Source organism: Tinamus guttatus, unplaced genomic scaffold (genome assembly GCF_059628265.1).
Source record: "Tinamus guttatus ecotype Peru unplaced genomic scaffold, ASM5962826v1 Tinamus_guttatus_pri_ptg000619l, whole genome shotgun sequence".
Classification (NCBI taxonomy): Eukaryota; Metazoa; Chordata; class Aves; order Tinamiformes; family Tinamidae; genus Tinamus; species Tinamus guttatus.
Genome location: NW_028289153.1, coordinates 765,060 through 776,894, shown reverse-complemented (window position 1 = coordinate 776,894; position 11,835 = coordinate 765,060). Strand labels below are relative to the sequence as shown.

The 11,835-nt window shown below is 55.3% G+C and overlaps 1 protein-coding gene across 1 annotated transcript; it reads right to left on the bottom strand.

Moving 5' to 3' along the window:
* Positions 1 to 1,134: 1,134 nt before the first annotated feature.
* On the bottom strand, positions 1,135 to 10,651 carry LOC148592311 (acrosin-like). Its single transcript, XM_088535232.1, has 6 exons — positions 10,633 to 10,651; positions 3,723 to 3,777; positions 2,873 to 3,073; positions 2,303 to 2,568; positions 1,908 to 2,053; positions 1,135 to 1,464 (listed from the first exon to the last, which is right to left on the bottom strand). Exons 1-6 carry the CDS (start codon positions 10,649 to 10,651, stop codon positions 1,135 to 1,137), a joined length of 1,017 nt encoding a protein of 338 aa, XP_088391358.1.
* Between the last annotated feature and the right edge of the window lie 1,184 nt (positions 10,652 to 11,835).

The following is an 11,835-nucleotide window of genomic DNA, read 5'->3' as shown; positions in this document are numbered from 1 at the left end:
CCGACCTTGTCCCCAAACTCTGCAGAGCCCTCTGCTAAGCAAGCTCAGCTGTAGTGCAGCCTCGAGCCTTGGTTCAGTGCCACCCGGGACTATGGGGTACTGCTGTGGGGAGCTGCATGTGTGGAAGTTCAGTGGACCTTGCACTCCCCAGTGGATCTCTCGGCCGAGGTCCCCTTGCAGGGGGAAAAGGATTTGCTCAGGAAGGGTCCATAATACAGCATCATCTCCCGAGTCCACATAAGAAAACACGATGAAGCAAAGGGCATGCCACTGTGTCCTCAAATTACAACCTGCTCGGGGGGAGGTTGCAATGGCAGCCCCAGTGGGAACCGACATGGGAGGTACTGCGCAACCACCGGACAGGGATTATGAGTACCCAGTTTTGCAGCATCCTTACACAATTTCAGTATTTCAGATATTTTTACCTAATTCCTCTCAGGCTTCTGTGTTTTTAGTGATGTGCCTTCTGAGATATCACTGCCTTTGCCAGATTCTGCTCCCTAGCAGTGCCTTCAGTCATCTGTGATGTTTGGGCCTCTCTCAAGTGCCTCCCCTCTAACCTCTTATGAAATCTGGCCATTCCTTGTAATGCTGTCTCTATCATCAGTGTTTCACTCTGTTACTAGTTATGTTCAGCGGTTTCCCATACTGCATTCAGGAGTTTCTCTTGGTCTAGTCAACAAAGCCTTAAGCCACAGCTTAGTCATTCACTTGCCTTCCTGATGTGTTCCTTCAAAGTTGTCTTCATGCCCCATCATCTTTTTCCTAGGCCTCTCAGTCTCAGACAGTGTAGGCTGCCTATACGGGTCAAGCAGCCTCCTGCCTGCATGGGCAGAGTTCCAGCCCTCGGGGTGACTCTTTGCCTTTGTGGGCAACTGGCTGCACACAGGCTCACTTTTCAGGTGCTATCTGTGGAAATCCCAGCCATGCCCCCAAGATGGAACTGGACTGAGGCAAGGTCAGCTCTGAGAACAGGCAATTTTATTTCTGGACTACAAGTTCAGGGTTTGTGGTCATTTGCAGGGTTCAGGGAGGTGGGCAGGGCAGCGCAAGCCTTTGGCCCTGGGGTTGGGGGCATTGCCTGAGGAGGAAATGGTTAGCACATGCTGCCCTGGATCCTGCTTGTTCTGATGTTTAAACCTCACTTTCTTTTATAACCTGCAGCATCTCCTGCAGCAGAGTGAAGAACTCCGTCAGCTTTTTGCGTGAAAATGGGCAGGAGACAGGTCTGTGTGTTTGTGTAGGTACTGGCTTATGGTATGGGGCTGTGGTCATCGGTCTTGCAGTTGTCTGTGATTGGTACAGTCCTATTTGGAACAGGATCCATTGGTGGAAGTCCTTAGTGGAGGTGTAGATCCCAGGTTGGTGTGCTCTTGCGCAGCCAGCTCCCCAGCTGGTGACACCAACAAGCCAGTAGAAGTCGCGAGTTCGATCTTTGCATACGAGGGGGCCGCCGCTGTCACCCTGCAGTGCAGGAGAGAAGCGTGAGCTGTTGCTTTTTGACTAATGTCAGCTCTTCAGTGCTGGCACTAAAGTGTCATCACTGCTTCTCTACAAGAGTGCGTTGCAGAGGTGTCTGCACTGCCAAGTGGCATACTGCAGCTGCTGGGGCCCACAGAAGCTTGTTGATGAGGGGACTATGGGTCTGTGAGGGAGGATTCTCTCTGGTGTTTCTGGGTGATTCTGGGTTTGTGAACAGGGATGTTCCAGCCAGGGATCTGAACCTATGTCCCAGGCAACCTGGATTAAGGGGACCATCTCATGCTGGACCTGCAGAGGAGAAGGGATGGTGAGCTCTGTCACATTTGGGACCCAGAGATGGTTGGGTAGCTGTCCAGGCAGAGCACAGGCTGCATGTGTATGGGGGTTGTGGCAGAATTGTCCCCACTGCTTTTGCCCCTTCTTACCTGGCAAGAGTCAATGCCACCTTGCTGATAACCAGCACACAAGTTGGTGTCGGAGATCATCCCTCCATACCATTCGCTGCTGTTGCAAAGGTGCTTGTCAATGAGGTGGACAAGGGCCTCCTGCAGGATTTCAGGTCGTGTCAATGCTGTGGACATAAAAAGGAATTGGCATCTGGCAGCTCGTTGCCGTTTCTGCATCCCTGTGTGGCTGAACACCTTCCCCAAGTCCTGGCTTTGGGTCTTGAGGGGCTTCCCTTCTGTCTTGCTTTGGGTAATGGGCTAAGGCCATCTCTCTACAAGTGTACGTCCCATTGGCTTCTCCTGGTAGCCCAGTCCCACCTCGACAGCATGCTGTGCCTGCCCTTGGGGAACACCAGCACTTGTTGGAAACTCACCTCCTTCGTACATGGCACCCCAACCACCGACGTAGCAAGGTGACAGCCCTGTCACTTGTAGCGAGTTATCAGGGACACATGCCAGCTGTACATAACGGCCACACTGCACAGGGTGTTCCAGCTCCATAAGTGCAATGTCGTTATGCTGTGTGACGGTACTGAAGTGTTCATGCATCACTACTCTCTTGATATTGATCTCTTGGGCCCCAGGGTCTGGCTGAATCACGTGGAGTGAACCAGCTATTATATGCCACTTATCAAAATTACTGGAAGGGAGATGGAGAGATTGGTTAGAGCAGAGCCGTGCACTGGAGGAGCAAGCACTTCCCACCCATCAGCTTTACAGAGGGAGAGGGATGTAGATGCCACCTTGCATGGAGGCATCGTGCCATCGCATGTGTTGGGCACAGGGCACATTGAGGAGAGGCTGCTAGAAAGCTTTGGTACCCTTCCAAGAGCAGCAGCTCAGCTGGGGTTTTTGAAATGCCCAGGTAGTAGGTGTGCTGCAAAGCAGAGAGCTGGGCATCTGCCTGTGTTGTGTGGATATCCCTGCGCCTCCAGCCGCCTTACCTGAAATTTACGAAGCAGTGAGCTGCTGTGAGGACCCACTGGGGGGTGATGAGAGACCCTCCACAAAGGTGTGTGCGGCCATTTTCCCAGGGAATCTGGATGCTGACAATCCAGGGCCAGGCGCCTGGCTGAGCATCCCAACCACCCACAATACGCATTCCGCTGTAGTAGAAAGACTCAGTCCGGACTCCGCAGCTGTCGCTGTAAGCAGAAAGTGGTTAGTGCAGTGCTCGTCGGCTCCCTGTTCCCCTCACGTGGAGGGTCCTCCTGCTCCCTCCCCAGGAGGCAGCGTGTGGACAGCATGGGCAAGGCAGCCACAGCCCTGCAGCAGGATGTGCAGGGTACTGGAGAGGGCTGAGCCCCCTGCCCTGGGCCAGATGCCTTCCGTGCAGCCCTGGACCACCAGGCTCCCTGTGGGGCTCTCCCAAATCACACAGAATTAATCATAAGATGATTAAGTTTGGAAGAGACCTCTGGAGATCATCTAGTGCAACCCCCCAGGCAAGCAGTGTGTTACAGGATTGTGCCTAGATGCGTTTTGAGTATCTTCAAAGAAGGAGACTCCACCACCTCTCTGGACAATGTCTTGAAGTAGTCTATCACCCTCACGGTCAAGCCGTTTTTCCTGAAATTCAGGGAGAACTTCCTGTGCTTCCATTTGTGGCTGTTGTCCTATTGCTGGACAACCCTGAAAGGAGTCTGACCCTCCCCCTGTTGACACCCTCCCTTAAGGTGTTTATGTATAGTGAGGGCCTTTTAGTCTTCTCCTCTTTAGGCTGGACAGGCCCAACTCTCCCAAACTCTTCTCCTAGGAGAGATGCTGACATCGCCAAAGCCTTGGGCAACTTACAAACAGGAGGACTGTGCATCCTGCATGGGCCAGCATGCGGCCAGCACCAATAGGAGGAGGAAAAACATCTTCACCAACAGCACAAGGCAGCCTGCTGGTTGCGCTGAGCGGCAGCAGAGCCGGTTCTGGTGATGTCTGTTGGGCTGGTGCCATGGTGCTGGTTCTGGAGCAGTTGGTTCCGGAGCCTGGGCCCCTGGTGGGGTCTATGCCAGCAGTGGGGCTGGCACCCAGGGTGTGAGTGGGAGCGAGGCAGCTGCTGTGGGTGCCACGATGGGGTGCGATAGCAGCCCTGCAGGACACGGCAGGGATGGGGATGAGGGTGCGTGGCCAGGGCGGAGCGCTGCCCCCCACCAGCGCTGCCTTTGCTAGCAGCTCCCTGGAGAACAGCATGAGTTTGCAACTCCCAGGGGACGTTGGCTGCTGCTCTCTCCCTGCAGCTGCTGCCCATCTTGTCTTTGCCAAAGTGCCCCACCATGGAGCATGGCTCCTGCAGAGCGGGTGCCCACATGCTGGGTGCTGAAAAGCCAGGCAGGTTCACAGCTGTGGCAGCCAAGCAGCGATGAGCCAGCAGGGTGGGTTCAGCACCCCCGAGCCATGAGCACTCTGTGCTCTTTGTGTTTGTGGACACACACTCCGTGTGTGTATGTGTGTGCACTCCATGCAGGCTCACAGCTGTGTGCAGGGTTCCTCTGAGTGTGCACACACCATGTGTGCAGTCACAGTACCTGCGTTGTGTGTGTGTGCTAAGTGTGCATGCCCCATGTGAGCACATGCTGCTTGTGTTTGTCCAGTGTTTGCATGATGAGTCTGTGTATGCACACACTATGTCTGTGTATTCACGCTGTGTGAATGCTTTAAGTGTGGGTGGTCATTCTGCATGTTGTGTGTGCTTGTGCACGTAAGCATGCAGACTGTCTTTGCAAGCACTTGGAGCATGATGTGTGCGTGCGTAGGCAACACTTGCGAACACTGTGTGCATGCATCATGCGGTACACTATGAAAATCTGTGTGTGTGCGTGTGCACAGTGCACGTGTGAGTGCATGTGCAAGCACGCATGTGCGTGTGCAAGTGTGTGTGCAAGTGCGTGTGCGCGCGCTCACGCGTGCGCCCGCCGGACCCTCCAGCTGCCACCAGGGGGCGCCGCCTCCCCGCCCGGGCCGCAGCGCTCGGGACACGGCGCGACAGCACCGGGGAAAAGGAGCGGGCCAAGGGACCGAGCAGCGGCATCGCTACTGCGCCACTCACCTGCATCACTTACTGGCATCATTCACAGAATCACAGAATGGTTGAGGTTGGAAGGGACCTCTAGAGATCATCTAGTACAACCTCCCTCCTCAAGGAGGGACACCCAGAGCACGTGGCACAGGGTGGCATCCAGGTGGGTTTTGAAGGTTTCCAGAGAAGGAGATTCCACAGCCTCTCTGGGCAACCTGTTCCAGGGCTCCGTCACCCTCACAGTAAAGAAGTTCTTCCTAACATAGAGATGGAAATTCCCGTGTTTCAACTTACACCCGTTACCCCTCATCCAATCACTGGCCACCATGGAGAAGAGTTTGGCCCCATCCTCCCTGCATTCACCCCTCAGGTAATTGTACCTGTTGATCAGATTGCCTCTTGATCTTCTCTTGTCTAGGCTGAAAAGACCCAGCTCTCTTGTCTTCCCTCATACGATAGATGCTGCAGCCCCTTCACCATCTTTGTGGCTCTGTGCGGGACCCTCTCTAGAAGCTCAATGTCCTTCTTGTACTGGGGAGCCCAGAACTGCACCCAATGCTCCAGGTGCAGCCTCACCAGAGCTGAGGAGAGGGGGAGGATCCCCTCCCTCGACCTCCTGGCAACACTCCTCCTGATGCAGCCAGGAGCCCATTGGCCGCCTTGGCCACGAGGGCAGACTGCTGCCTCATGGTTAACTTGTCAATCAGGACTCCCAAATCCCTCTGTGGAGCTGCTTTCCAGCAGGTCATCCCCTAATCTGTACTGGTGCCTGGGGTTATTCCTCCCCAGGTGCAGGACCCTGCACTTGCCCTTGTTGAACCTCATGAGGTTCCTCTCTGCCCAACTCTCCATCCTGTCTAGGTCTCTGAATGGCAGCCCAGCCCTCTGGAGTGTCGGCCACTCCTCCCAGTTTGGTGTCATCTGCAAACCTGCTGAAGGTGCACTCTGTGCCCTCGTGCAAGACATTGATGAATAAGCTGAAGAGCACCGGGCCCAGTACTGACCCCTGCGGGACACCACTGGCCACAGGCTTCCAAGTGGGCTTGGCCCCATTTATCACCACCCTCTGGTCTCTGCCATCCAGCCAGTCCTCAATCCACTCCACTGTCCACTCGTCCAGTCCACACTTCCGGAGCTTCCCTATGAGGTGTCGAATGCCTTGGTGAAGTCAAGGTAGACAACATCCACAGCTCTCATTGTCCATCCAGCCGGTCACCTCATTGTAGAAGGCTATCAGATTCGTCAGACATGACTTCCCCTTGGTGAATCCATGCTGCCTACTCCTGATGACCTTCTTTTCCTTGACATACCTAGAGATGGTCTCTAGGATGAGCTGCTCCATCACTTTCCAGGGACCGAGGCGAGGCTGATCAGCCTGTAGTTTCCCAGCTCCTCTCTCTTGCCCTTTTTGAAGACTGGAGTGACATTGGTTTCTTCCAGTCCTCTGGCACCTCCCCTGCCCTCCATGACCTCTCGAAGATGATGGAGAGCAGCTGAGCAATAACCCCTGCCAGTTCCCTCAGCACTCTTGGGTGCATCCCATCTGGACCCATAGATTTATGGGTGTCCAGTTTGACTAAATAATCCCTAACCCAATCCTCCTTGGCCAGTGGAAAGTCCTCCTCTCTCCTGGTTCTCTCTCTTGTCTCTGGGATCAGTAGTTAGACTAGTGTTAGCAGTAAAGACTGAGGCAAAGAAGGCATTTAGTAGCTCTGCCTTCTCTGCATCCTCCGTCACCAAGGCACCCTCTGTATTCAGCAGCTGACTAACATTTTCCCTAGTCTTCCTCTTGCTGCTGATGTATTTATAGAAGCCCTTCCTTTTGCCCCTGACATCTCTCACTAAGTCTAATTCCAAACGGGCCTTGGCCTTCCTCATTGCATCCCTGCATTCTCTGACAATGTTCCTATATTCTTCCCATGTGCCCTGGCCCTTCTTCCACATTATGTACGTGTTCTTTTTCTCATTAAGTTTACCCAATAGCTCCTTGCTCATCCATGCAGGTCTCCTGCTCCCCTTGCTTGACTTCTTTCTTATAGGAATGCTTGAGCTTGGAGAAAGTGGTGTTTGAATATTAGCCAGCTCTCCTGGACCCCCTTTCCTTCTAGGACCCTTGCCCAGGGGATTCTTCCGAGGACCTCCCTGAAGAGGTCAAAGTCATATTTCTTAAAGTCCAGGGCTGCAATCCTACTTCTTGCCCAGCTTCCTCCTCGCAGGATCTTAAGTTCCAACATCTCATGGTCACTGCAGCCAATACTGCCCCCAACCTTCACATTTCCCACTAGACCATCTCTGTTCGTTAGTATCATATCTACCAGCGCACCCTCCCCTTGCTGGCTCACCAACCACCTGCATCAAGAAGTTATCTGCAATATTTTGTAGGAACCTCCTGGACTGTCTGTTTCTAGCTGTGTGATTATCCTAGCAGACATCAGGGTGGTTGAAGTCCCCCATAAGGACCAGGCCTTGGGATCATGAGGCTTCTTGCAGCTGCCTATGGAAGGCCTCATCCACTTCCTCTTCCTGGTCAGGAGGCCTGTGGTAAACTCCCACGACGATGTCGCCCTTGTTCGCTATCCTTCAGTCCTCACCCACAGGCTCTCGACCTGCGCTTCGTCCTTCCCTGTACTCCATACATTCCAGTTGCTCTCTCACATAAAGAGGAACTCCACCACCTCGCCTTCCTGGTCTGTCCTTCCTGGAAAGCCTAAAGCCATCCATGGCCACATTCCAGTCATGAGAGCTGTCCCACCATGTCTCAGTAACTGCGTTGAGATCATGACCCTTCAATCGCACTTGTTTCTCCAGTTCCCCTTGTTTATTCCCCCTGCTGTGTACATTCACCGGCATTGCTCATCTGCATTTCTCATCTGCTTTGCTCACCTGCGTCTCAGTGGCATTGTTCCCCAGTATCACTCACCAGCTTTGTACAGAGGCATTGCTCACTGGCATCATGTAGAGGCATCGTACATCAGCACTGTGCAACTGCACCGCTCACTGGCACCGCACACCAGCATTGGCACTGTGAGTGATTGGCGTCCCTTGCTGGCATTGCTGACCAGCATCGTGCATTGGCTTCTCTCATTGGCACCACAATCCGACACCACTCACCAGCACCAAATGCCAGCACTGGCCCCATGCACTGGCACCACGTACTGCAGCCACCCCACGTGGGCCTCAGTCCAGGGGCTGCCTTTTTTCCCAGGGACTCAAGGCAGCTACAAAGGAGGAAGGGCTGCAGAGGGCTGACCAGGGTTCCTGCTGCACTCACGGTCATGCAGAAGAGTGGGTGACTCCCCAAGAGGCTGGACAGATCCTGCGAGCAATCCCAGTCTCCAGGCCCTGCTTGTTCTGGGGCATGTGTTTCTCTCTGCTGGCTCTGGATCCATATGTCACCTCCTGCTCCATGTGTACAGGGCATCTCCTGTCGTGAGGAGCAGCCCACAGCTGGTAATCAGGAGCTAAGTGAATGCAAATCATGATGGCTAGAGCTGCTGCAACTCTGAGGTTGGCAAGGAAGCCAAAATGCTTTTAGGAGATTTGAGTTCAGAACTTTGATCTTAGATAATGGTGCCACCTCCCCATTTTTAATGAGCACTGTTCTTCTCTAGAATGTGGAGACCAGTAAAGCCCTCAAACCAATTTCCTTCTGTGTTGTCCCATTTAGTTGAACTGGGCAGGGCAAGGCCTATGTGGGGAGCCCAAGGCTCTCTAGCAGGACAGAAGAGGCACCGGAGTGGCGAAGAAGGAGCCAGGGGCAAATTGTAGGAGCTGTCCCGTTCAGCACCAACCGCTTCTTCAGAGCAGCGTGACCATTAAAGGAGCTCTGGACATCCTTGACTTCACCATCCTGTTTTCCAGTGTCCATGGCTGCTAATGAGAACATGGAGCAGGGCAGGGAGAGGCAGAGGGTGCTCTGGAGTGACACTATGGAGTGAGGGGAGTGGTGATGTTGGGGCCGAGCACCCAGTCTGTGCATGATGGGGCCACCTTTAGTCCTGTGAGCAGCTCTCAGTATTTCCCTCATCCTCCACTCTCATTGTCCATCCGTGGGAGCTGTGCCCTGCAATTGCTCCTGTACTGAGTGCTGTTTTGTCTCCTGCATCTGCCCCACACTGCACAGACCTGCCTCTGACCAGCTCTGCTGCTCCTATGGTGGCTGGGCATGGTGGCATTTCCAGGACATTGCCTAGTGGCAAAGGCTGAACAGCATGGAAGCAGTGAGGGAAACCCTAGCCCTGAAATCGAGGATCACGAGCAGGGGCACCAGGTCTGCTGGCAGAGCTGGGGGTTGGTGCTGCAGCAGGGACAGTGCCATGCGTCCCTCTCCACCCCCAGCAGTAGCATCTGCTGCTGAGCTCCACTCCAAGGAGGGACAATTTCTTAAGGAGAAACATTTGCAAACTGAGCAGGACCACCCCCATTCTACTCTCTTCCCTGCTGCCTGCGCCTGCCCATGCCCAAGGCTGTTGCATCCTCTGCAGCGTGGCATGGAGCAGGGCTGGGCTGGCACAGCCACAGTGCCAGAGCAGTGGGGATAGGGCTGTGGCCTGTGCCGTGAGGGTTCTGGGCTGCCGGACAGCTCTGGACGGACATCCTCTGCTTTGGGGAACATTTGCTCCTTGCAGAAGGGGCCACATCTCAGCCTTTCCCCATAATGGGGTGGTGGGACCTGCATCCACCTGGAGGCACAAGGCTGCAGATGGGGTGCTGCTGGCCCAGGGTCCTGGGAAGAGTTTAGCTGGTGGCCCTCCTGGATCAGAGCAGTCCCGCTGAGCCCTGTCCCACTTCCTCTGCGAGCCTGCAGCTCTGAGGACACTGTAAAATGCCCAAGAGGTCCCAGCATCCACCTCATCCCTGCCTCCATGTTCTGCATCCTGGCGCTCACTGCTCCTCTGCATTCCCTTGGAGGCCTCCTCAGGTTATTCCCAGCCTGGGCTAATGGTTGCTCCCTGGAGGAAGCACCTGTTGCAGGCAGCGGGACACCCCCAACCAGCGTGCAGCACTGGCCAGGGAAACAGCTCGTGGGGTCAGTGCAGCAAGATGCTGCTGCTGCCGAGAGCAACTGGGCAGCAGGAGGGGTGGGAGGCAGCGGAGCGGAGTGCCAGGTTGGCTGCTTGCGGCCACCGCGGGGCTGCCACTGGAGGGGACAGAGGGAGTCTTGTGCCAAGGTGACACATGGGACGCCATTCTCCTCCCAGCATTGAGCCACGTGCAGTTTTGTGGGGTGCTCCGTGGCACTGGTGGGGGTTGGGGCTGGGGCTAGGGAGCTCTGCTGTGCCTGACACTGCAGGCTCACAGGGAGGCTTTGCTTTCACTCTCCCCACACAGTCCTGCCCCATGGCCATGTTCCCTCTCTGCACTGCTCTCCCACAGCCCGTTGTCCCCTGGAGCGTGTCACCCTGCCTCGTGCCTGCCAGGGGTTGCTATGAGATAACGTGTCGGAAGATGGAGCAGAGCTGGGCTGGGGAAGCTGCTGCAGCTCAGTGCAGAGAAGATGGTGCTGCAGTCAATCATCAGATCCCCCCACCCTGCACACTGCATATTTAATGGCTCTTTGGGTCTCAGCATTTAAATCTATCTAATGAGCATTTAACTGCTGCTCAATATTTAATGCCTTGGTGTTCAGTGCAATAACGCCATGTATCACAGTGAGTGCTGGTCCATCGCCCTGGGTGCAGGGCAAGGAGTGCTATGGGAGAACATTCAGCATGGCATGGGAGCTGGGGAATCTGCTGCCTGGCACCTCTGACTTAGGCAGCAGGTTGTCGCTATGCCTGACGGCCTCTTTGGGGGGTCTTGGCTCCTCTTGGCAATGCAGCCGGCCTTGGAGCTCCTCTGTGCCGCGTCCTGCTGCAGGGCTGGTGCAGTGGGGAGCAGCTCCACAGGCAGTGTGAGACTGGCACTGCATCCTAGCACAGTCCTCAGTCAATAGTACCATCCTGCTGCAAGCTTCTGCCCTGAGATTTGCACCCTGGCCTGGAAGCCCCACTGGCCGGGTGCTGGGTCATGCGTGTGTCTGTGATTTTGGTGCTACTGGGTGTGCTTGCTCATACTGACGCATGCTGCAAAGGCTCCTGTGGAGCTGATTCAGGCTCCTGGTGACTCTGCCCGCTCTTGCAGAAAGGCTCAAGCTGAGGCCTTTACCCAGGAGCTGTTTCAGTGTCTCTGCCAGGAAGGTCTGGGGGTGTCCTACTACCAGCAGCCCATATCCTCACCCATGAGCTGCAGCAGGAGCCGTCAAACCTTTTGCTTTGGAGGAGCAAAGTCCCTCTTTCTCTGGGGGATAGAGCTGCAGGTGCCTGTTGTGGCCAAATACTGAGCTCCCCTTCCGCGCTGCCATTTCGCAGGCTCAGGGGGAAAGGTTGGGGGGGATGATGTGCCCTGCCATGCCATGCCATGCTGTGCCCTGCTTGTATGCCACACTGTGGTGTGCCCCACCATGCCATGCCATGCCGTGCGTGTGGCCCTGTGAGCACATCAGGGCACACATGCTGTTCCACACTGCTGTGTTCGTGCAGGCAGTGCAGCCACCCCACTCTGCCACCCTCCTCTGCTGCCAAGAGCGGTGTGTTCTGTGGCTTCAGAGCCCTCCTCGCCCCCGCTGCACGGGCATTTCCTGGAGGCGCCTCACGGAGTAGCCACCTGCATGTGTGGCTCCCCACAACCATGAATCCAAAGGTCTAGGTTAGGCAGGAGTTGCCGCTGCTCAGATCTGGGTCAGGCAGGAGTCACGGCTACTCTGCTGGCCTCTCAGCAATACCCAGGGCCCTCTGGAGATCGTCTGCTCCAACTCCCTGGGTCAAGCAAGTTACTCACGACTGTGTCCAGCTGGTTCTGAATATCTCCAAGGAGGGAAACTCCACATCCTCTCTTGGGCAACCTGTGCCTATGTTC